Here is a 22,970-nt window from a genome sequence, read left to right on the forward strand (position 1 = left end):
TCAGGGTCACATTAAGAAAGTGAACAGACTTGAATCACGTGAATTGTTTTGTTTATTTGCTTTTTGGAGCGGCTGCACCACATATCATCTTTATGTCTGTATATATATCTATATTCATCATGGCATTGTCTTCATCACTTATTGTCATGGAGAGCTCAAGGTGCATTCATTCATCCATACACACATTTAAATTAAGATAAGTGATACAATAAGTAATGAAAATAAGATTAAAACAATGTTATTTACATGAGTATATTACAATAAATAGGGGGAAACATGAGGAAATATTAATGTTACCATCTGCGCTTCCTTATATAAACATGAAAGTTAGATACAGAACATGGAGACATATGTGGACTCCACAGGTTTGTTCTGGCTTTGTTGTCTCTGTTCTCTCGTGCGCGTGCGCCTCCTGCTCGGCGACGTCTCGCGATGGCCAGCCCGTGACGCGCTGCCTTTATTTCGTGAGCAGCAGCGGAGTGAGGAGGAGAAGAAGGAGAAGGAGACGGAGGAGAAGGACGAGTGAACCGTGGCGTCATTGTCGTTACTGCGTAAACACCGCAGCTTCGCGACACTTGTGGACGCCTCCGCGGGGAGACTGTTGACGGCTCGTCCTCCGCGTTGTTTTCATCTACACGAGTATAAACAAACGAGTGTGGTCACACCTGCCGATCCGTCCAATCGACGACAAAGACCGCAGCAAACCCCGAGCTGCCTCACAGCGAAGAAACCTGGGAGAAATTCATTTATATAAAATCCTGGAAGAAGAAAATCTACTGTCTGCGCTTCCATGTTGGAAGTCGATCCCGGCCGATCCGTGCCGACCCGTGCCGACGCTGCTGCTGCTGCTGCTGCCAGGTTTAATTATAGCAACTCTTTTTCATCAACGTTCACGAGCAGAACTGTGTCTTTAAAGGCTCGTCTGCGTTTTATTGAGTGATTCTATCCCTAAACCTGACCGCACAGACCAGCTTCATGGTCGCCGTCGGCGAAAGCGTGTGTTCAATGTTTTCTTAAAAAAACAAAAACAAGAGGGAGGAGGGGAAAAAAAGACTGGAGAAAAATGTGGGTCACTCCTGAAGACGTGTTACTGGCGGGAGCGTTGTGGATCACCGAGAGAGCAAACCCCTATTTCATCCTCCAGAAACGGAAGGGCCACGGGGAAGGAGGCGGAGGACTGGCTGGTGAGTCTGTCTGTCTGTCCGTCCGTCCGTCTGTCTGTCTGTCTGTGTGTTTGTGTAATGATGATGATGATGATGATGACGATGATCACTATAGACGCAGTGAAGAAACGGCCCAGGTGAAAGGTGAGAAAACCACGTGGTCACAGTCAGCTGTCACAGGTGATCTTTCACCTGAATGTGTGGAAATGTTGTTCTTCCCCATGTTCGAGCCTTTTATTGCATTAAAAAAAAGAAAGATTCCATTTATCAAAATAAACCAAACATGTATATAAGAGATAAGATAAGATTAGATAATCCTATATTCGTGCGACACAGTGTTACAGCAGGCAACAACAACACAGCAAGGTAGAAAAGTAGAAATACAGCAAGGAATAAAGATTGATCAATACTATTAAATATGTGCACGACAACAAATGCAAACAAGATAAATAACAAAAGCTTCACTATATATATACAGTATGTACAAAATCATGCACTCAGGGAAGACGGTGTTATCATTTGTAGTATTGCACAGGGAATGAGACAGTTTTGGTGCAAATATATCCTTAAAGGTCCAGTGTGTAAAGGCCCTGGTATACTTCCACGCACAGTGCGCACGATGCAAATTGCGCCATCAGTGCTGTGCGTGGAGTGTAAGCCCCGCCCACCAAGCAGAAAAAAACATTTTGACAATAAAAGAAGGAGAAGGATAGTCATCTGACCCTCGAACTGGCTGACACCCAGACTCCCCTGCCCGACGAGGAAGCTGTAGCGTTGTTCTCTTCTTGTGTCCTATTCTCCACGTTCTGGGATAGTGGGATACTACTACAGGACCCTGACGCGCAGTTAAACCACGGGTTTAAGAAGTAGTGACAACTAATGGTTTCACTGCAGGTGTCCGTGATAAATGGCAATGAAGGAAAGCATCTTTATTGTCATTATACAACAGTGAAGGAGGTGAAGTTTAAAGTGTATGTGTTATGTATGATCGGAATTTCATGATCACTCACTTTGTAGCTCCGTGAACTTTGACCTCAGATCACTCACTGGAAAAGGATTACGTTCCACTGCACAGTTAAAGTCAGTGGTCAGCAAGTGCATGGTGGCCAAAACTTTCCCACCTGCAGTAATATTTGGCCTGGTAGATGAATTGTGGATTCAGGACCTTGTTTTTACTTTCAAATGAAATCAGATTAAAACAAAAACAACAGATCCATGCAGAATTTGTTGTCTTTTATTCTGAAAAAATGATGAACTGAGTCAAAGAGCAGACACCAGTAACTAGCATTTCTAGCGATTACATTTTTTGTACAAGGTTGAATTGTTAAGATTTGATGAAAAAAAGGTCCGTAGAAGAAAAGATTTGATGTTTTGACTCGCACACTGTTTACAAACTTACACTTGTGGGTATTTTCACAGCAAGATCCCACTACACACCTTTAGCCTAAGCTGACTTCCACACCAACGCTTGATTTGGGTTTTCTGTTACAAATGGAGAAGACAGCAGATAAAATACAAAACCAAAGAAATATAAATAGAAGAAAAACCGAAGGGCACCTACCATTTATTTGTGTCTGTTATCAGCTCATGTGCCGGGGGGATTAGATAAAGAAAAAACCAAAACCAAAATGAAGAATCAGCTGATGGGCTGCTGATGCTCTGCAGGACAAATAAGTCTGAAAACACTTTATTTAACACTTACTAAAGTGGGTCATAACATTTAGTTATGTGATTTCAAAGAGAGAAATCACATAACTAAATGTTGAAATACCTGATGTGCAGATTTACTTTCCTACAGACTGTCAGCCGCCTTCAACCCAGCAGCAATTCACGTCTGAGATGTATAAAAACACACACTAAAACCCAACACATAAAACATTAAACAGGTGCAAAAGCTCCTCACTCCTTCATCGTCTACCGCTTTACCCTCAACATGAGGGTCACAGGGGCTGGAGCTGATCCCAGCTGACATAAGGCCAAAGGCGGGGGGACAACCTGGACATGTCACCAGTCCATCACAGGGAAAACACTCTTGTGGCCAGAAAACCACCTAATCCTCCCTCCATCCATTTCCTACCGCTTTATCCTCCACATGCGGGTCGCGTGGGGATGCTGGGCCAAAGTGATAGGTAGGGTACACCCTGAACAGTTCACCAGTCCATCACAGGGCCACATTGCATGTTTTTGGACTGTGGGAGGAAGCCGGAGAACCCAGAGAAAACCCACGCACACACGGGTAGAAAATGCAAACTCCATGCAGAAAGGCCCTCGTTCCGACAAGGTCGCACACCGCGGTCTTCTTGCTGCAAAGGCAAGTGTGCCACCTAATTCTACCAATTATCTTTACACACTATCCTGCTGGCCGGTGCAAGCTTTGCAAACCTGTAGGTAGCGTTATATTTACTTGGTGCCACGCGTAAAGAAGCACTCCTTCAGTCATTCTGACCTTTACCAAAGTGTGGAAAACAAGTGTTTTTCATGTGTGTAGTAAGCTTCCGCTTCAGAACGTAAAAGTCACACATTTAAGCTGCTGTAGAAACATTTCGAGGGTCCTCAAAGTTTGAGAACCTACTTAACTTTAACCAAGTATTTGCATCAAATGAAAGCACTCTACTGTCTGGTCTGGTCATACAGAGATGAGGTCATGATGATTGACCGTAAGGACTGTGCAGACTCATGTGTGAGTCTGCACGAGTGCGCACAATAAGTGAATTGTGTTTAATTTTCATTATCAGAATAATCGTTATCAGAAAAAAGGAGATATTAATCAATATTTCACACGAGGGTTTGTGACACTAGTGACATATGATTGTAATATTACATTTTGTAACATGTTTTTGTTACATTTGTGTACATCTGTGTGTTTGTCTATTTTCCATGTATATTTTTGTGCAGCTGCTCGTGGGCCTCAGTGAAACTAAAGACGGTGTCTGTTTGCACGATCTTGCTGAATCATTCTCCTTCTCTCACTCCTCCTCCCTCTTGCTTATTCCATCCAAAATGGGTCAAACAGCAGCAGCAGCAGCAGCAGAGAGAGGGAAGCGGGACAGGTCATAGAAGTGACTGGTCAGCGGTCGCAGCTTAATAGTCTGATACCTACTGTCAGTTGTGTTCATTACTCTGCTTGGTTGTGTCTGGCTCTGGCTATAACCTTTATTTCTCTCCATTTCTCTGCAATTGTAGTAAATATGGACAAATAACAGATAGCCGCGACTTTTCTCTGGCACATGCTTTTATATATAACAACAATATATTAAACAAATATACAGGCGGGGACGTTATCTCATGTACCGGGTTGTTTAGAGGAAGTTGCTCTCTTTGATGACGTAGAAATCCAGCCTGTAGACATTTAGGTCAGGAGATATTATAGTGAATGAATTTGACAGAATAATGTGCTGATGCTCTTCAAAGGGTGTTGAATGCATATGTTTAGTGTGTGTGTGTGTGTGTTACCTCTTTTGGATGTGAACACTTTGGGCCATTGGACTCTCTCTCTCTCTCTGCTTTTACTAGAGGAAGAAAACATTGTAATATTTACAATGAGAATCTTCCTTTATAATAGACTATTTGGGGGAAACAACTCTCACCCCTGTATTGGGATGTGTATCATTCATATCGCCAGATTTAAGCCAATTCCCATCCCTAATGCCTCAGAAACTCGCCTGTGTGCAGGGATTTGTTGTGCTGCAGAGTGATTTTTCATCCCTTTTAACTCCATGATAGATTAAAGCCACAAGATGAAGCAAAAATTAATTGGAGAAAAAACAAACAAAGACAAATCCCCTATAGCCTAATTATCTTGCATTCACCGAAGCAAATCTTTCTCCCCCTTGTGGAAAACCCAGCCTCAAGGTTGGAAACAAACGTTTTACAAAATAAATCCAGTGAACTATCTGACAAAAAAGAATGTACCTCGTCAAATTCATGTAAAACCCGAATATAGTCAGAGTTGTGAATGGGATATCTACATATTCTCTGAGAAGACGAGTCATCTTAATCTTAATCTTAATGCAAAACTGTATCACAGATTTTTATAAACTCTTTGAAAACATGAAGACTGCAAACTTTTTTTTTTTTTTTCTAAAATAATGATGTCATTGTTATGTTAATGCTGAGCTCGCTGACTTGTGCCAATCTGTGCTGACCTCTCCGTGACACTGGCACTGTTCTCAAGAGCAGAAGCCACTGGCAGCACCAGGACACGGACAGTTTTACAGTTAGCTACACGCAATAATCATCAGTGTCATGATCTGAAAATGTATCAGAATCAGATTCTGTTTATTTTTCCTACATTTTCTTTTTATATTTGACTATTTTTTCATATTCATACCTGTAAAATTCAATTCATCCAAGTTGGTGCCACATGTTGTGTCCAGGGCCACAGCGAATGTACATTGTCCACGTAATGTAGAAAACTGTGTTTCCCACACCTCAAAATGTTCTTCAAAGGGTCAAATTAGGGATAGGAAATGGTATCGGCCTGTATCTGTATCGGTCCGATACTGGTGAAAACATAAACGGATAGAAAATAAAATCAGATTAAATCTAAAAATCTTATATGTATCACATGCTTTACTAAGCACAGACTGTAAAAATGTCATGTTTGGGCTGTTTATTTCTTCTTTTTTGGGAGAACGATATTTGTTGCACAGTTGGAGAATTATGTGTTTGACATGTCTCAGCACTAATGTGTTGTTAACAGCTTCAAAAATGACTGTATCGGACTAATATTAGTATCGGTAGATACTCGAGTTTGTGAAATCGGTATCCGACACAAACATGTTATTATGTTATTTCTTTGTCCATAAATAAAAAATGTAGAATTCAATGAGCTAAGTAGCCAGAACATAATATTGTAATATTGACCCTTAAAAAATGAAACATTTATTCAAATCGATTGTGATTACTCTATTGACTGGTTAATAATCGGTTCATCAATAAAATGATAAAACATTAGATCTTTTTGCCTGTAGGGAGAACTCGGAGATCTTTTCCTAAATATGTCCTTTCAAATTCTGTGTATTGTGGAGGAAGTAAAGTGTGTCCACACAATAGTGACAGCAAATGAACTCACCGGTGCCGCCTTGATACTAAAGTTCCACAATTATTATAGTCAGAGTACAAGACAATGTCTCATAGTCTCTACTATCTGTTTGTCTGCACTCGGACAAATAATGAGCCTGTTCTTTGTAGGCCACGTAATTCCCTTGCAATTGATAACCCATGCTTTATATCAGTATATGTAGCATGGAACAAAAGCAGCAAAATACACTTAATAAGTGGATCAAATTAAAGTTGCATGTGACGCTGAGTATCCACGCTTATGTTATCTATACACCATGGATTATTTGGTCTGAGGGAGATAGTTTGCTTCTGTGTAATCAATGGAAAGGTCCTGCACCAACAACCCTCCCCCAAGCTTTTTTTTTCTTCCTCTTTTACACAGAGACGATATAAACAAAAACAGCCAAGTAGTGTTTTTTTCCCCCCTCTCACGCGGTTGGTTTGGTTTCCCATTCAATGTGTGAAAAATGATCAGAGGAAGTTGTTTGTCAGTTGTGAGAAGAAGTGCAAAAAGCATCACATGCTTTTATGGCCTGTTCTGTGCAGAAGCAGACGGTGCATTTTGAGGAATGTTCCAGCCAACCAGAAATAATAAGCACAACATGTGCCACTGCAGCGGCACGATGCCTTTGTTTTGCGGTTGTGCGCCCACTCATCCAGTTCATGGAAGGAACTGATCTCTGTATAAGCGGAGTTGTGAAAGAGGATGTGGGCTTCTAATGTTCCATGTGATGTTTGCGTTAAATTACTCCCCCTCTTGTATTCAAACAAAGGCGTCTGTCACTTTTTGATCTCACTTGTGTTGGATTGAGAAGAGGAGGGAACAGGTGACGGTGCTCTCCTTTCTAATGTGTTAAATGTGGGATTTACCTGCGTTAAAACCTCAGCTCAGAATCATTCATGACAACAAAGCTCCACGTGTGTTGCTTATTGTGACTTTTTTGTGTGTGTGTGTCAGTTTGTTCCTCACAGCTACTTTAATACATACATGGTTTGTAAGAGGAAGTCCACTCACACAACTGATGATTGTTTGTCACAAACTCATAAAATCAAACTGTCAAGCTGCATCATCGCATTAGTTTCAGTGGGAATGTGGACAATTTTTTACCAGCTATGCAGCGTCTGTCTGTCTGTCTGTCACCCTTGATGATGATGATGATGCAGGGGATTTCATAGGTGTTTTCACAGGCATTTAAGATTGATATCCTTTTATGTTACAGCAGCACATGGGATATGAAATCTGTGTCACTCCATTAATGAGACACAATATACACAGGACTGTATACAAGTGGAATTCATAATAATGCACAGAAAATGGTTGTTGCACAGTTATGGTTTTGTGCATGTAATAGTGTAGCACCAAGTACTTGTATCATGTGGTAATGAGTGGGTAAATAAGTGGGTAGAATGTCAACATGTGGTTGCTCTCTGCATGACTGACATACGCCGCTGTTGAAAAGGAGTTCTCGTAAAATACATCCGGTCAGCAGTCGACGACACCTGACATATCTGCATCCATGTGCTGGTCACCTTTTTACAGAACTGCCAGTTATTTGTTGAGGCCTCAATCCTTTTAAAGATTCGATGACACATCACTGAAGGCAGGGAGATTGAGATGTGGGAAGAGAGCAAAAGGTTTGACAGTTAATTCGGTCCGGTTCGAATGATGAGCTGTTTGTCACAGTACTTGAATGTGTTTTATGGATGAAAATGAGACGGCAGATGAACTTCCCTTACACGTCTCCCCTCCTCTTCTCTCTGGGTGACTCATCATGTGTTTGCGCTGAATAAAAATAACCTCACGTCTCAGTTGAACATATACTGCATGTTCTCCTCTGAACCACAGTAATCACACACTTTGAGGAAAAGCATCACACTTGCAATGTTGTCGCACGTTTTTCGGAGGTGACGAATGAAATTCCCGTATAGGTGTTTCAGTGTGACTGAGGAGACATGCAGTCAACAAGCCAACAGCAAAGGCTTGTCACACAAATGCTAATCGTTCATTAATAATACATTCTTACTGTAATCTATAAAGTCTGCAGGTTTAAAGGTTAATAAGCTTTCAGATGTGCGCTATGAAAGGTTCCTGCACTGAATGGTGTGCAGCCTTCAGCTCAACAAACATGTTAAAAATGTAAAGATTAATCAACTGTGCGCATGATGAGATGCATGTAGGTAAAATGGCCTGTACATTATACAACGTTTAGTGCCTTTAAAACCGTGTTTAAAAATGCTGATGTATGCTCCCCCTTCTCTTTGAAAGGCCTTAAGTTAACTTTCAATCCAAGGTGGCGGCTTTCCTGTTAGTTTTAAAGCTTAGGTCTTCACTAGATTTTTTGACCGTCCTGACCTAAGGAACGCATGTACCAAGTTTCGTGCATGTACATTAAACTTGCTCCTCAGGCACACAAGTTTTAGAGGGTGGAGCAGTTATTTGCCCCGCCCACTTTAATTTTTTGACGCACATTCCCCGATCCACTAATAGACGTAATTTTACACCAGGTCTGATGCGGTTGCAAAACGTTTTAAGACAAACGCTCTAAGACAAAACGCATTGTCTTAGAGCGTACAGTGAGACAGCGTGAGCAGGGCACCCGTCCACCCAGCCTATCATCATCGCATTTGCAACGGTGTCGTCCACCCCTGCTCTCTCCCGGCAGCTGGTGTGTGGCTGTCAGATAGCCCGACACCGCAGCGCTTCATTCAACCGAATTGTAACCCAAGTAACGCGCCACTTTACATTCTCAGTTACGGTAACGGCGTTGCAACGATAGGAAAAGTAATTAATTAGATTACTCCGTTTCTGAAAAAATAACGCCGTTAGTAACGCCGTTATACTTAAATGCTGTTACTCCCAACACTGGGTGTCACATATAAGGTTTCATGCAGATCGGACAACGTATGGCAAAGTTAGAGGGCACTTCCTGTTTAAAATGGCCGACTTCCTGTTCGTCAACGGCGTCTCCATATAAGTATACAGGGAAGATCCCTTAACTCACATATAAAGTTTTGTGCAGATCGGATAAAGTTAGAGGGCACTTCCTGTTTAAATTGTCTAAATCAGTCTTTGTCTTTTAACCCTTTTCTTTTCTTTCTTTTCTTTTCTTTTTATGTCTTTTGTATTCAGCACTTAAGCACTTTCTGTGAAGCACTTTGGTTGCTGCTCAGCCGTTTGTATATGTGCTATATAAATAAAATTTGACTTGACTTGACTTGACTGTTTAAAATGGCCGACTTCCTGTTGGGTGAAAGGCGTGTCCGTAAACGTTTTCAGGAAATGTCCCGTAACCCACATATCTAGTCAATCGGACAATTTTAGGCTTTACTTCCTGTTTTGGGTGTTCCACTTCCTGTACGGAGGTGATCTTTTGCAGACATGTTCAGGACAGGTCCCTGGTGTCACATATAAGGTCAACGTACGGCAAAGTTAGAGGGCACTTCCTGTTTAAAATGGCCGAAAGTTAACCCTAACCCAAACAGGAGGCGGAAACATACCAATGACATTTCATCTTCAAACCGCACAAACCAAATGGATTCGTAGGTCATAATGACCTTTGAACTCATCATTATAATGCCAGTTAGTCACTACACTTAACACTTAACACTCAATAAGAACTATAGTCTTATTGAAACAGAAAGTATGTATACAATATGTTGACTACGTTCACCTACCAATGACTTACTACCTTTATCTGATCTAGTATTTTAGAGAACCTTTAAGAGAACCTTTAAGGGACATTTCCCATATTGTTTTCTTTTTTTCATATAAACTGTGAGTGTGAAACACAAAGCTTCAGTGTGTCCGGTGTCAATTTCAAAAGCCACATGTTTGACAAACAGGTTTTTTCTAAATATGACCTCGTTGATCGCTAATAATGTTAGCAGCAGATATTTTCACTGATGTCTGTGAAAGCTTTAGATGCACCAGTATAAAGAAATATTCTCTGGTGCAGACCATCATTTCCTCTACATTAGATTACCTTTTTTTTATTTAAGTTACATTTTGGTATGTTTCTATAACACTGCGATCTCTAACCCATATGCAGTAAAAAAAAGAACAGGAATCCTTCATCTTGTCCTTGAAGTTTGCAGATTTAAAAAGGTTTTGAAAGAAAACTAGGTTACGTAAATAAGGCGAGATTGAGTCTGAGACACACTTTTATCTGCATTGTCATTATTGTGTTGAACTGAAAATGCCTATAATGAATGAAACTGTAAATATGCCGGAACAGAATTAACTTTAATGTCTGATGTTATTAGTAGTTTATGTTCTTCTCTGGTGTGTTGGTCTTGCCAGCTTGTGTGGGCTTGACATGTTATTATAAATATTATTAAAAAGGTCATGGAACATGTCAAACAAACCCACACCTCGAGCACCGTGACAGACATGCTGCAGCTGTTTCATACTCTCTAATCTTTAACCACAGAGGTCTCATGGGTTTCCCCTGTAAGTTCAGCACAGCAAACTGACCTGAACGTTAATGCTCTTAGTTTGTCACGTTGTCATTTTGACTTGTTCTTTGCTATTTTGCTTGTCAGTCTTTAATGATACTTTTCTTGTTTTGTAGGTTTGCTGGTTGGGACCCTTGATGTCGTCCTGGACTCGAGTGCTCGGATGGCACCGTACAGGATCCTCTACCAGACTCCTGACTCTTTAATTTACTCAATCATTGCTCATGGTATGCACACTTTAACCCATTTATCCAAACATTTGTGCAATTGATCTGTTTGAGTGATGGAGGTTATTTGAGTCAGACAGTATAGAGCCCTCTATACTCACTTAACTTGCTGCACCAGCCTACAACATGGTAGCTGCATGCCAACCATTACATCATGCCCCGGTGGTTTCAAAGGGCAGGATTACAGGAACGTTTTCAAAAATCAATATCTTAATATGATTGGATGTTGGGTTTTTTTCATTATTCATGATCTCTTGTCATCTGCTGGTGTTGATGGTGGTTAAATCTGCATCCATTCATGAGTGTTTCTCATGTCCAACTAACCATTCTTTTCCTCATCCATTAATCTGTCGATAATTTTCTCGAGTAGTCGTTTGGTCCATGAAACGTTAAATAATATTGGATCAGTGTTTGTTTCAAACCTGGAAATGATGATGTTCTCAAACGTCGTGTCAGAATGATTCAGTTTTTAATGATTTCTTTGTTATGTGGAGCAAAGAAACCAGAGAATATTCACATTTAAGAAGCTAAAACAATCAGAAATCTTGTTTTAATCATGTTAAAAGCTTCAAAACTGATTCATTGGTTATCAAAATTGTTGACGATTAACTGGATTTGAGGCATTTCCCTTTAAAAAGAACAACCCATTTGATATTAACAAGTTGTGAAAATCAGTTTTCTGTTTTTTAGACATGAAAATACATTAGCTATTATAGATCTACTTAGACTTTACAGCCTTAAAGAGAATAATCTTGGACATACTACAGCAGGGGTCACCAACCTTTTTGAGACCGAGAGCTACCTGAAGGTTAGAGAATAATATGGAGGGCTACCATATTAACATTTTATGCAGTTTACCATTTAAATGATAAATATTATGCATTCAATTGCATACACGTTAATTCCAGTGCTTACTCCGAATGATTATCACAGTTTTTATAAACAATATCAAGGACATTTTACTCAGTGATCATATGGATACATACAAGGGAGGTGAAGTGAAATGAGCCCGCGGGCACCTCGTTGGCTGCTCGCGGGCCACCAGGTGCCCGCGGGCACCACGTTGGTGACCACTGTACTACAGTATAAAGCCGTCATTTACTAAGACTGCGATGATGGAGATTATTTGGTTTTGTTGGTTAAATGCTATTAGGTGTTACAGATAACATCTATAATGTTATTAGTAGAACTGATACTGGGATTTGAGTCATGGTAGTTTGCCGTCTGTGAAAAGTGTCTCCCTGTCTAAAGCATTTGCTGTTCAGTATATGGAGACACATTAAAAAGCCATTAGAAGAATAATCTCCTCTGTGTTGCTGTTTACATTCAAATAAGGACATGTGCTGTTGTAAACTAGATCCAATAAATTCAGTCATTCAGTATGAGGCGTGATTACATGACGATACTGTCATTTCATTTATGGAGATGTTGAAATATGATGACGATGGTGTTGACATGCATTTAATTCAGCAGTCACCCAGTAAATCCATGTGTAGGAAAATTATTTGCGTTGCCTGTCTGAAATGGTGGCCGACTAAAGACTGGCCCCTCTCTTCGACTCTCCCCCGCACGCCCCACCCTTCCATGTTCTTAATTCTGCAGCCCAGAGAAAGCAGAGTGGAGCAGTCTGGCAGACGTGGCTAATGCAGTATACGTGCACTCACTCAAGTGCTGTTTGCAGCAGTGTGGAGGCATAATGGCCCACAATGGCAGCCATTATGGCCAATGTAATTCTCCTTTGGCCGTGAAAAATCACTTCTACTTCCCTGATTACTGACCGAAACAAAATGGCCACCCTGGTGTTTTTGTTCAAATATAAAACAGTGCAGTTTAGTCTTGGGGGGTCAACCTTGGGTTTATAACCTGCTGCTAAAGCGGATGTTTGTCCCTGATTAACTTATTCATAATTTGTCTGATCTTTACATGTTGAAACTTGTGAGAAATCCCTGTTATAACGCAAGTTCATATTACTTTCTTTTATTACTACTACTTATTTTCTTTGATCTACAGTTTTAAATCTCAGTAATCTCCAATTCACCGTCACATGGATGACACTATGAAATGGGAACCAGTGACTTTTGGATCATTACCCTATAAAATTACATTTTATTTTATAATACTTGAATATTTCTGTAAGAAAAACTAATTGTGATGAATAAGCGGTTAAAAGAATTTGTGGTACAATAGTCTGATCATCACAATATGAAACATTACACCTCGTTGCTTCTCCTGTGCCCTGACCTGCCCTCCTCCCTCCCCCTCCCTCCTCCCTCCTCTGCAGGAACCTCCCGTAAAGAGATCACAGAGCACTGGGAGTGGCTGGAACATAACCTGCTGCAGACGCTCTCCATCTTTGAGAATGAGAATGATATTACTAACTTTGTGAAAGGAAAGGTCCAGGTAACTACAGCTTTCTCTTGACTGTTTGAAATACGAGTTCCTACATTTCTGTGTGCAATAACCAAATTATTGACCTTCATTTTTGATGGAAATTAGGGGTTAATAATAACTAGTCACATCCACATACACCCTTTTTTCAAGTAGTGGGTGAAAAACATGTTGAATCTGATATATTGTGCTTTAGCTGATTGAAATATCTCCCACAGCATCCTTTAGCCAGCATTTATAAAACAGTGATATAATCTCGTTTAGATTGAAGAGAATCGGTTAATCCTGCTCCACAGTGGAGGATAATTGGCCAGATTTTGTTCCCAATCTCATCATCTCACCAATCTCGTTCCGATGCTGTGGCTGATCACTGTGTTTTTGACTGAATCCATGGAGAATAATTGAAGCTCAAAATGAGTGATGGCATCACAGATGGTTAAGATGTCCATGCTACAACATGAAAACAAGCTTTATGGTCGTGGCTGATCCGGTGTATGTTAAGTGTACGAGATCATACATTTTCTCATTCCTCTGCTTTGCATCTCGCCGCAGGGCATCATTGCAGAGTACAATAAGAACCACGACGTCAAAGAGGATGACGACACGGACAAGTTCAAAGAGGCCAGCGCCAAGTTTCGTAAGATATTTGGGATGCCCGATGAAGAGAAGCTGGTCAACTATTACTCCTGCAGTTACTGGAAAGGCAAGGTGCCTCGGCAGGGATGGCTCTACCTCAGCATCAACCACCTCTGCTTCTACTCCTACTTACTGGGAAAAGAAGGTTGGACATAGGTTATTTCTTGTTTTAAATTAGTTTTTGTAGATTATTTTAACTTCTAAATTGCTCATGTGAGCACCAAAGGGTGCAAAGTAAGCTCCAAAGACCAAAATGATTATGAGGCCTTCTGTCTGTCCAATGAGTCGCTTGACAGGTGAAATGTTAAGGGCACCAGTGTGTGCAGTGCCAACTTTGACTTTGTTTGGATAAGAATTGCAAGCGATATTGGATATATGAAGACTGTTTATTCAGTTTTGTAAAGGCAACATCTGCTTGAGAGTATTATTAGGGAGCCTTCACGCTGTCACAGTGCTCATCCATTGTGACGTGCCTGTATGTCTGTGTGCGTCCGCATCACACCGAGGTGGAAATATCTCACATTTTTGATTCTTTGGCCAAAGAAGGAGGTCAAACAGTTTTTTTTTTGTCGACTCCGAAAATAAACTCTGAACCTCCCTGTTGGTGAGGCAGCGGATGCACCAAGACACGGCACTACACACACATATCAAGCACTGCAGAAGTGCAACGCCACTGGTTAAAGTGTCGTGGTGAAAATAAGCTCTGGCTTGTTCCACACACGTGTTTCAGATGTTGCATGTGATTTGTATTATCTTAATGGTGTACTACTAATGCACCACTCATAATTGTCTTTCTTACTACAAGTCAAACTGGTGGTGCGTTGGGCTGACATGACCCAGCTGGAGAAGAGTGCCACCCTCCTGCTGCCTGACGCGATCAAGGTGAGCACCCGCAGCAACGAGCACGTCTTCTCCGTCTTCCTCAACATCAACGAGACGTTCAAGCTGGCAGAGCAGCTGGCCAACATCGCCATGCGTCAGCTCCTGGACAACAAAGGCTTCGAGCAGGACCGCTCGCTGCCCAAGCTCAAGAAGAAGTCTCCCAAGAAGGTGTCGGCACTCAAGAGGTGAGGAAGAACACTTTAAGTTTAATGTGTTGTATGCTTGGCAAAGTGGTTGCCAAACTCTGTAACATTAGAAAATTAAACTATCCAATGGACCAACGGACGTAAGGTTTTGAATAATCACATGTTTTGTTTCTCTGAACAAAATACCAGCCTTAAACCAAACCTCTACATAACATTTTACACATGTTTTAGGGACCTCGATGCCCGAGCTAAGAGCGAGCGTTACCGCGCTCTGTTCCGTCTGCCCAAAGATGAAAAACTGGATGGACACACAGACTGCACCCTGTGGACTCCCTTTAATAAGATGCACATCCTGGGACAGATGTTCGTTTCCACCAACTACATCTGCTTCACGAGCAAGGAGGAGACACTGTGCAGCCTCATCATCCCTCTGCGCGAGGTCAGTCTGTCTTGTTGTTTTATTATAATTTTACATAACTGAGACATTGACACGTTTATGAAGGCTTTATACCCCATTGTTAAAGAGTAACTAAATCCCTAAACCACTTTTTTAAAGGTGAAAACCAGCGTTTTATGGGTATCTACTAATGTTGATTACAGGTGCAAATCTTCACAGTTTAATTATACATATTGTGATAAAAATCAGTGTATCCTCTGCCTCTCTCTGGACAAACACCAGCTACTGAATTCAGATAAATTCGGTTACAGTATGTCATCATTTATTATTTCATGGTGACTAAGAATGTGAATATATTCCTTCTTCCAGGTGACCATCGTGGAGAAAGCAGACAGCTCCAACGTGCTGCCCAGTCCAGTCTCTATCAGTACCAAGAACCGCATGACCTTTCTCTTTGCAAACCTCAAGGACCGAGACTTCCTTGTGCAGAGAATCTCAGACTTTCTGCAGCAGACCACCTCCAAGATCTGCCTGGAGAGGGAACTCACTGGCAGCCTGAACAGCTCTGATGACGAGGTAGGAAAGACCCGGAGATGAAATGGTAATTATCGGGCGTCTTTGCTCGTTCTTTGTGTTGTTGCGTTGTGAGTTTGTTCTGAAAAACAACACAATGGCACGTGTCTGCCGCAGGTGTACTCGCAGCACGGGTCCCTGCTCTCCAGCAGTCCGCAGCACAGTTCGGGTTCAGAGGGCGAGCGAACGTTCAACCTCAACGACAGCAGCGTCCCCACGGCCTCACAGGCTCTCATGACCATGTACCGCCGCCGCTCGCCTGAGGAGTTCAACCCCAAGCTGGTGAGCGCAGTCACACTTTGTCTGTTACAAACAAAAGCGTTACAGTACATACCCTCGAGTTGAATAGAAATGATACACTTTTTTCATTTAATCCATCAAGGAAAATAAAGTCAGAGTGATTTTACCCGAGCTACAGCATGTCATGAAAGTGGTTCCCCCCCCTTTTTTTTAATCCTCAGGCGAAAGAGTTCATGAAGGAGCAGGCGTGGAAGAGCCACTTCTTTGAGTATGGGCAGGGAGTGTGTATGTACCGCACTGAGAAAACCAAGGAGCTGGTCCTCAAGGGGATTCCTGAGAACATGAGAGGGGAACTCTGGCTGCTTTTCTCCGGTGAGGAATTAAACAAGCGCTCAGCACACTGGGAGCAAACTCTACTGCAACTGACTCGCGTATCAGCCGGACCCGATGAGACCACACCTTGCAGACTACATTCTTACGTTTGAGCGCAGCATAAATTATTTATTTTATGTGACGTCATTTATTGACCATTATTAACCTAGAGTTACCTTGTATTTTATAGGTTAGGCCATATTTACTGCTGTATAAATATTTAGGTGGAGTTCTAGGCAGAAATTGAGTGTAGCTTCAGTATGTTGTTTTTTTGTTGTTGTTGTTTCTTGTTTTTTTAATTAAATTTAATTAATTTAATTAATTTTATTTTATTTGTAGATTTAGTAGATAGTAGATGTACTTTAGAGCTTTGCTTCACAGAGGCCACCATGTTTCTACAGCATCCCAAATGAATAAACCTTGCATTTCGCAATTGACGCTGAAGCTTTCTTTGCGAGCAAAGAAAAACAACACATTTTGGCTTGCAAGGGCCACCATAGTCATCTGCCTTACTTTAGATTATTTAGATTTTTAGATTATTTAACAATGAATTTGTCAAGTTTTATACTCCTGATATATAGTACTACTACTATATATCATTGTTAAAAAGGATGAGTTATGTCATTTTGGGAACAAGTTTCAATAGTTTACAACAATGTCACTGCTCATTTTACTTAACACTAACAGAAATTCAGCTACGGTTGTGCTGATGGGATTTGGGGATTTGTTAAAAGCAAAAGATGAACAGTGCTACTGTCCTCAGAGCATCTCTAACACGTGTCCCAGACCTCCCTGAAATGTGGTGTGATTGCCTAAATCTCTAATGTCTCCTTTTGCATCCGACACTAAGAGCTGTTTTTCTTGAGACAGACGTTAATACCAAGTCTGAAGGAGGCCTCTGTAGCACATACTTAATATTCAGGTGTGCACATGAGTGTTGACAGGACTGGTCATGTTAAACAGCAGCAGCAGCAGCTTTGCTCTCTCTGCTTATTGTCATAGCTGCAGTATTATAGACTTAGTCGCCTCAACACGTGCTCTCAGCAATGATTTTCTTGTCACGCTAATCTCCAATAATGTACAGTACATATTTACAAAGCTGACTTGAAACATTCAGTTGTTGCCTAATCAGTGTCTAATTTTAGATCCAAGGTTGTTGGAGCGAGTTTGGTGAGAGTTCTGTCCTGGGGCTTGTTCCAGTAATCGTCTGCACAACAGAGCTCAGCAAAGCCTGAAATGTGTTTCAAATCTGGAACATACACTCATTTTGCTGTGCTCAGTTTGTTGTGCTGTGCCGATGACTTGCTAATAAACCTGTAAACAGACCTCGAGCACTTTCAGCACATTAACACTAAATGCCGGTTTAATTGATGAAATGGCCTATTTACTACGGCCTATTATATATTTACAGAACATGTGACATAAAGAAATAGGGTGGTGACTGCTGAATGTTGACATGAGTAGAGTAGATGAAATGGAAATAGAATCTGTGAAACTTACAGATGTGCAGTAACTGATGAGCTACAGAAGCTTCTTTATCATCTTAATCAATGAAAGTGATCAGAAGAGTTCATCTTACCACATTCAAACATACATTTGTTTTGTTTTTTTGTTTTTATAGGAGCAATCAACGAGATGGCCACTCACCCTGGATACTATGAAGACCTGGTGGAGAAGTCAATGGGCAAATACAACCTGGCAACAGAGGAGATTGAGAGAGACCTGCACCGCTCTCTGCCTGAACACCCGGCCTTTCAGAACGAGATGGGCATCGCTGCCCTCCGCAGAGTCCTCACTGCCTACGCTTTCAGAAACCCCAATATTGGATACTGTCAGGTGCGCACACACTTTCTTCCTTGTGTTTTTCATGTGGAGTGGCAGAAAACTGACGCACACTTTTTTTCCCTCAAAACCACAGGCCATGAATATTGTGACGTCCGTGCTGCTGCTCTACGCCAAAGAGGAGGAGGCGTTTTGGCTGCTGGTGGCGCTCTGCGAGAGGATGCTGCCCGACTACTACAACACTAGGGTTGTAGGTCAGTATGTTGTGTGTTCTTGGCTTGTTTTGAATTGTATAGTATGTGTTTTTAAAACGCTGCCTTCATGATTTGTGTTGTGGAAATAGATATTTTAGCCATGCTGAGATTTATAGCCGATTTAATTCATGAGAACAAAGACAAATCTCCTCGTTTTAGCATCTTGTGCGTTTTTTTTCTCAGGAGCTCTAGTTGATCAGGGCGTGTTTGAGGAACTGGCCCGGGAGTACGTTCCACAGCTGTACGACTGCATGCAGGACCTCGGCGTCATCTCCACAATTTCTCTCTCCTGGTTTCTCACTCTCTTCCTGTCGGTCATGCCGTTTGAGAGCGCCGTGGTGGTGGTGGACTGCTTTTTCTACGACGGCATTAAGGTCATCTTTCAGCTGGCGCTCTCTGTGCTGCACGCCAACATCGATCAGCTGCTGTGCTGCAAGGATGACGGCGAGGCCATGACTGTACTAGGCAGGCAAGTACTGGCAAAACACACCAGTGTCCATTCACTCTGTACTTTATCTATTCACACTCGGTCATTACTAATCAGAGCACAAATCAAACTCAAAAAAACAACAAGCAAGTAAACAAGAGACAATAAAGCGTAAAACATTCACAAACAAAGATATGCCTGAATGAAAATGTCTTGAGCTGTTTTTTAAAAGATTACACACTGTCTTAAAATCCTAAAGTTACTGTCGATGTTTTTTTTATGTTGTTATCCTGCTTCTGCTCGGTCTTCATGAACAGAAATGATCGAACTAATCAGTGCATTTACATGCATGTTAAAAGTCTGATTTTAGTCAGACCAAGACAATAATTTGGTTTTCATGTCATGTTAACCGCTTAGTCGGACTAACATACCTGGATTATCCCATTCATAGTCCGATTACTTGCTTCGTATGCACTTAGTCGGACTGGAGTTGGCGTTCTGAGCACGTACCAAAACCTCCTCCCTGGTCTTTGACCTGGAAGTAGAAGGAGACTGCATGTATACTCAGACTCTGCAGGTTGTCTGATAGTCCGTCTTAGTCAGACTACGGCCTTAGCTCCATTAAACTGTGCATGTAAATGTGAAGTGTTAGTGTGTCTACAGCAGCAGTGCAGGGTCAGACAGGGGCAAGAAGCTTCCATTTTAAATGACTGCTTAATAATGTAATCTCCTCTGTTTGTGTGTTGTAGGTACTTGGACAGTGTGACCAATAAGGACAGTACTTTACCTCCCATCCCCCACCTGCACTCTTTACTAACAGACAACGGAGAACCACATCCCGACGTGGACATCTTTAAGCTGGTCCGCAGCTCCTACGAGGTATTTGACATCAGGACATTTGTGTTTGGTTTGAGACACTTTGAGGAAAACTAAAGACATAAATATTATAAAGTGAGGCCCAAGTCCTGGTTTATGTTTTTGTCCTCAGTGAAGTTGTAAAGTAACAACCTTTGAATTGCAGTGTGTTTTCAGTTTATATGGTTTAACCTCTCAGTAATGTGGAAGTCTTTCATTTACAGTTAGTTTGACCTTTGCTTCTCTCTGTTTCTCCTCTTCTATCAGAAGTTTGGTTCGATCCGTGCAGATGTGATTGAACAGATGCGTTTCAAACAGAGGCTGAAGGTCATTCAAACCATAGAGGACACGACAAAGCGCAACGTGGTAAAGGCATATACATGTTGGAATGAAGTAAATGTGGAAGAAACTCTGTCCGTATACAGTGAGTTTTCCAACCCTGTGGACTTCAATACTTGTGCGGAACCCTGTCGTGTCTCTGCAGCTCAAATTAGATTTTGAATTTCGAAGAAAGAACCACATTCAGGTCATCATCAGATACTCGGCTTGTCTTTAACTTTAAACCTCACTCTCTCTTCTATTTTTACTTCATCTGATTATGTTACAGGTCAGAACTATTGTAACAGAGACTGCTTTCAGTATTGATGAGTTGGAGGAACTTTACGTGCTATTTAAGGTAAGTACTAGCGCACACTTTCATGATATATGCAGGTCGTGTCCTGCTCTCACTATGTTAAAGGGGACATGTTATGCAAAATCAACTTTTTAACCATTTTAATACTGATATTTGAGACTCTGGGGGCCCTACCAGTCGCCAAAGTGTGGAAAAACAATACTCAGTCATGTTTTCGTGGTTCCGCTTAGTGTAAGTATAGGCGATAAAACGCTCAATGTTGAATTCCCTGCGCTTATGACGTCAGCATGCGCATTTCACCGCGAATGTTACCGCCCCACCAGTACGTTTACTTCGCAAGCTCCACCTTAGCTCCACCTTGTCCCATGAGAGTGCAGGCGAGGGAGGAAGAGCGGTATTATGTCAACGCCGCGGGACAAGTGTGCTGTTGGTGGCTGCACAGTGGAGCACAGTGTTTTACAGAGGATTTTATATATGAAGCTAATGTGCCGGATAAAGTCAGCAATGGTGTGTTCGTGTGTTCGCACCACTTCACATCAGACTGCGAGATATTTCACCGACGTACAAACACACAAATTGTTAAGAAAAGATCACATAGAGCTCATAACTGACCATTCTGACACGTCCTAATTAAACATATTTGTTCAGTACGTCCTCCATGACCGGAGCACAGACTCAGTCTGATACAATCACATAAAGCAGCTGTTTATGCAGCTCGCCACTGACGATCAGCGGTGCTGCACTCTCTGTGCAGCGGTGCTACACTCTCTGTGTCACCGATAGCCTAAACAGCCTAAACCGCTGAATAAACTGTATGTTGCTGTATCAGATCGGAGACTGTGCTCCGGAGACCTCACCACCGCACCACCTCCGGTGCTCCGGCGAGCTGGCGATCAGCGGTGCTGCACTCTCTGTGTCACCGCTGATCGCCAGCTCGCCGGAGCACCGGAGCTGGTCAGTGGTGGTGAGGTCTCCGGAGCACAGTCTCCGGTCTGATACAGAAACATACAGTTTATTCAGCGCGCCGCTGGCGATCAGCGGTGGCGATCAGCTGATCGCCAGCGGCAGTTTAGGCTATCGGTGACACAGAGAGTGTAGCACCGCTGCACAGAGAGTGCAGCACCGCTGATCGTCAGTGGCGAGCTGCATAAACAGCTGCTTTATGTGATTGTATCAGACTGAGTCTGTGCTCCGGTCATGGAGGACGTACTGAACAAATATGTTTAATTAGGACGTGTCAGAATGGTCAGTTATGAGCTCTATGTGATCTTTTCTTAACAATTTGTGTGTTTGTACGTCGGTGAAATACGTCCCCTGACTAAATACGGCGACCGCTGGTCGCAGTCTGATGTGAAGTGGTGCGAACACACGAACACACGATCTGATACAGCAACATACAGTTTATTCAGCTTACACGGTGATCGCCACCGCTGATCGCCAGCTCGCCGGAGCACCGGAGCTGGTCAGCGGTGGTGAGGTCTCCGGAGCACAGTCTCTGGTCTGATACAGCAACATACAGTTTATTCAGCGCGCCGCTGATCTTCTGTTCCTAAGTGTTTTTAACTGATTTACAGTTGGACAGTGTTCGGCTCGATCCTTATGTAGGACGTCTCTTCCTGTGACGGCACTCTCGCTGACATGTTGATATTGTCAGAGAGCTAGTGGAGGGAGGGGGAGACGAATAGAGCTGTAAAGCGCTGTAAAGAGGACAAATCAGAAACCCCCTGGAAGAAGTGGGTGTGTGTTTGCCTGTGTCTCATTTGCATATAAAGGGACCATGCACGAAAACCGAGCGTTCTGAAAGGGGCGGGTTTAGCAGGGTTATTGAACTACTATGATTCTTCATCCTTATGGTATTTTGACCAAAGCATGTCACTGACATGTTTATTAGGACACCAGGGAACTATTTTAATGGGGGAAATAGGGTATAATATGTCCACTTTAAGGCTGAAGACCAGCTGTCACACTTGTCTACGGATGAAAAACCTCAGGATTGACATTAATCTGGAGCTATTTCTTTCGCTGACATTCTGTGTAAACACACTTTGAGGAGTCATTTTCCCAAATGTTTATTTATGGTATGGTTTTCACAAACATGACACAATGACAACTATGCTGATGGTTGTTTTTCTACTCAATCCCTGTCCATTATTTTGATCCGAATGATTCACATGGTCTCCGTTGTCAGTTCTCACCCTCTGTTCCTCTGTACAGGCCGAACACTTGACCAGCTGTTACTGGGGCGGCAGCAGCAACCCCACAGAGCGCCACGACCCCAGCCTGCCCTACCTGGAGCAGTACCGCATAGACGTGGAGCAGTTCAAGGGCCTGTTCAACCTGCTGTTTCCCTGGGCCAACGGCGCCCACTCGGACCCCCTGGCCGCGCACTTCTTCCGTCTCCTCGACGAGAATGGAGATGCGCTCATCAATTTCAGGGAGTTCATCAATGGCTTGGGTGAGAAGATGAGGTTCTGT

The 22,970-nt window shown here is 42.3% G+C and overlaps 1 protein-coding gene across 1 annotated transcript in view; it reads left to right on the top strand.

The window, feature by feature from the left end:
- The first annotated feature begins 447 nt into the window (after window positions 1–447).
- tbc1d9 (TBC1 domain family, member 9 (with GRAM domain)) overlaps window positions 448–22,970 on the top strand; it is a 27,837-nt gene continuing 5,314 nt past the window's right edge. Inside the window, exons 1-16 of the mRNA XM_044028339.1 lie at window positions 448–1,184; window positions 10,799–10,909; window positions 13,191–13,309; window positions 13,850–14,078; window positions 14,739–15,000; window positions 15,193–15,400; window positions 15,728–15,934; window positions 16,049–16,213; window positions 16,393–16,543; window positions 18,165–18,379; window positions 18,462–18,579; window positions 18,763–19,048; window positions 19,756–19,885; window positions 20,129–20,227; window positions 20,469–20,537; window positions 22,710–22,950. Of these exons, the coding sequence (XP_043884274.1) occupies window positions 1,064–1,184; window positions 10,799–10,909; window positions 13,191–13,309; window positions 13,850–14,078; window positions 14,739–15,000; window positions 15,193–15,400; window positions 15,728–15,934; window positions 16,049–16,213; window positions 16,393–16,543; window positions 18,165–18,379; window positions 18,462–18,579; window positions 18,763–19,048; window positions 19,756–19,885; window positions 20,129–20,227; window positions 20,469–20,537; window positions 22,710–22,950 (2,731 nt within the window). The 5' untranslated portion in view covers window positions 448–1,063. The remainder of the gene's footprint in view (window positions 1,185–10,798; window positions 10,910–13,190; window positions 13,310–13,849; window positions 14,079–14,738; window positions 15,001–15,192; window positions 15,401–15,727; window positions 15,935–16,048; window positions 16,214–16,392; window positions 16,544–18,164; window positions 18,380–18,461; window positions 18,580–18,762; window positions 19,049–19,755; window positions 19,886–20,128; window positions 20,228–20,468; window positions 20,538–22,709; window positions 22,951–22,970) is intronic.

Source organism: Solea senegalensis, linkage group LG6, assembly GCF_019176455.1.
Source record: "Solea senegalensis isolate Sse05_10M linkage group LG6, IFAPA_SoseM_1, whole genome shotgun sequence".
NCBI classification, from domain to species: Eukaryota; Metazoa; Chordata; class Actinopteri; order Pleuronectiformes; family Soleidae; genus Solea; species Solea senegalensis.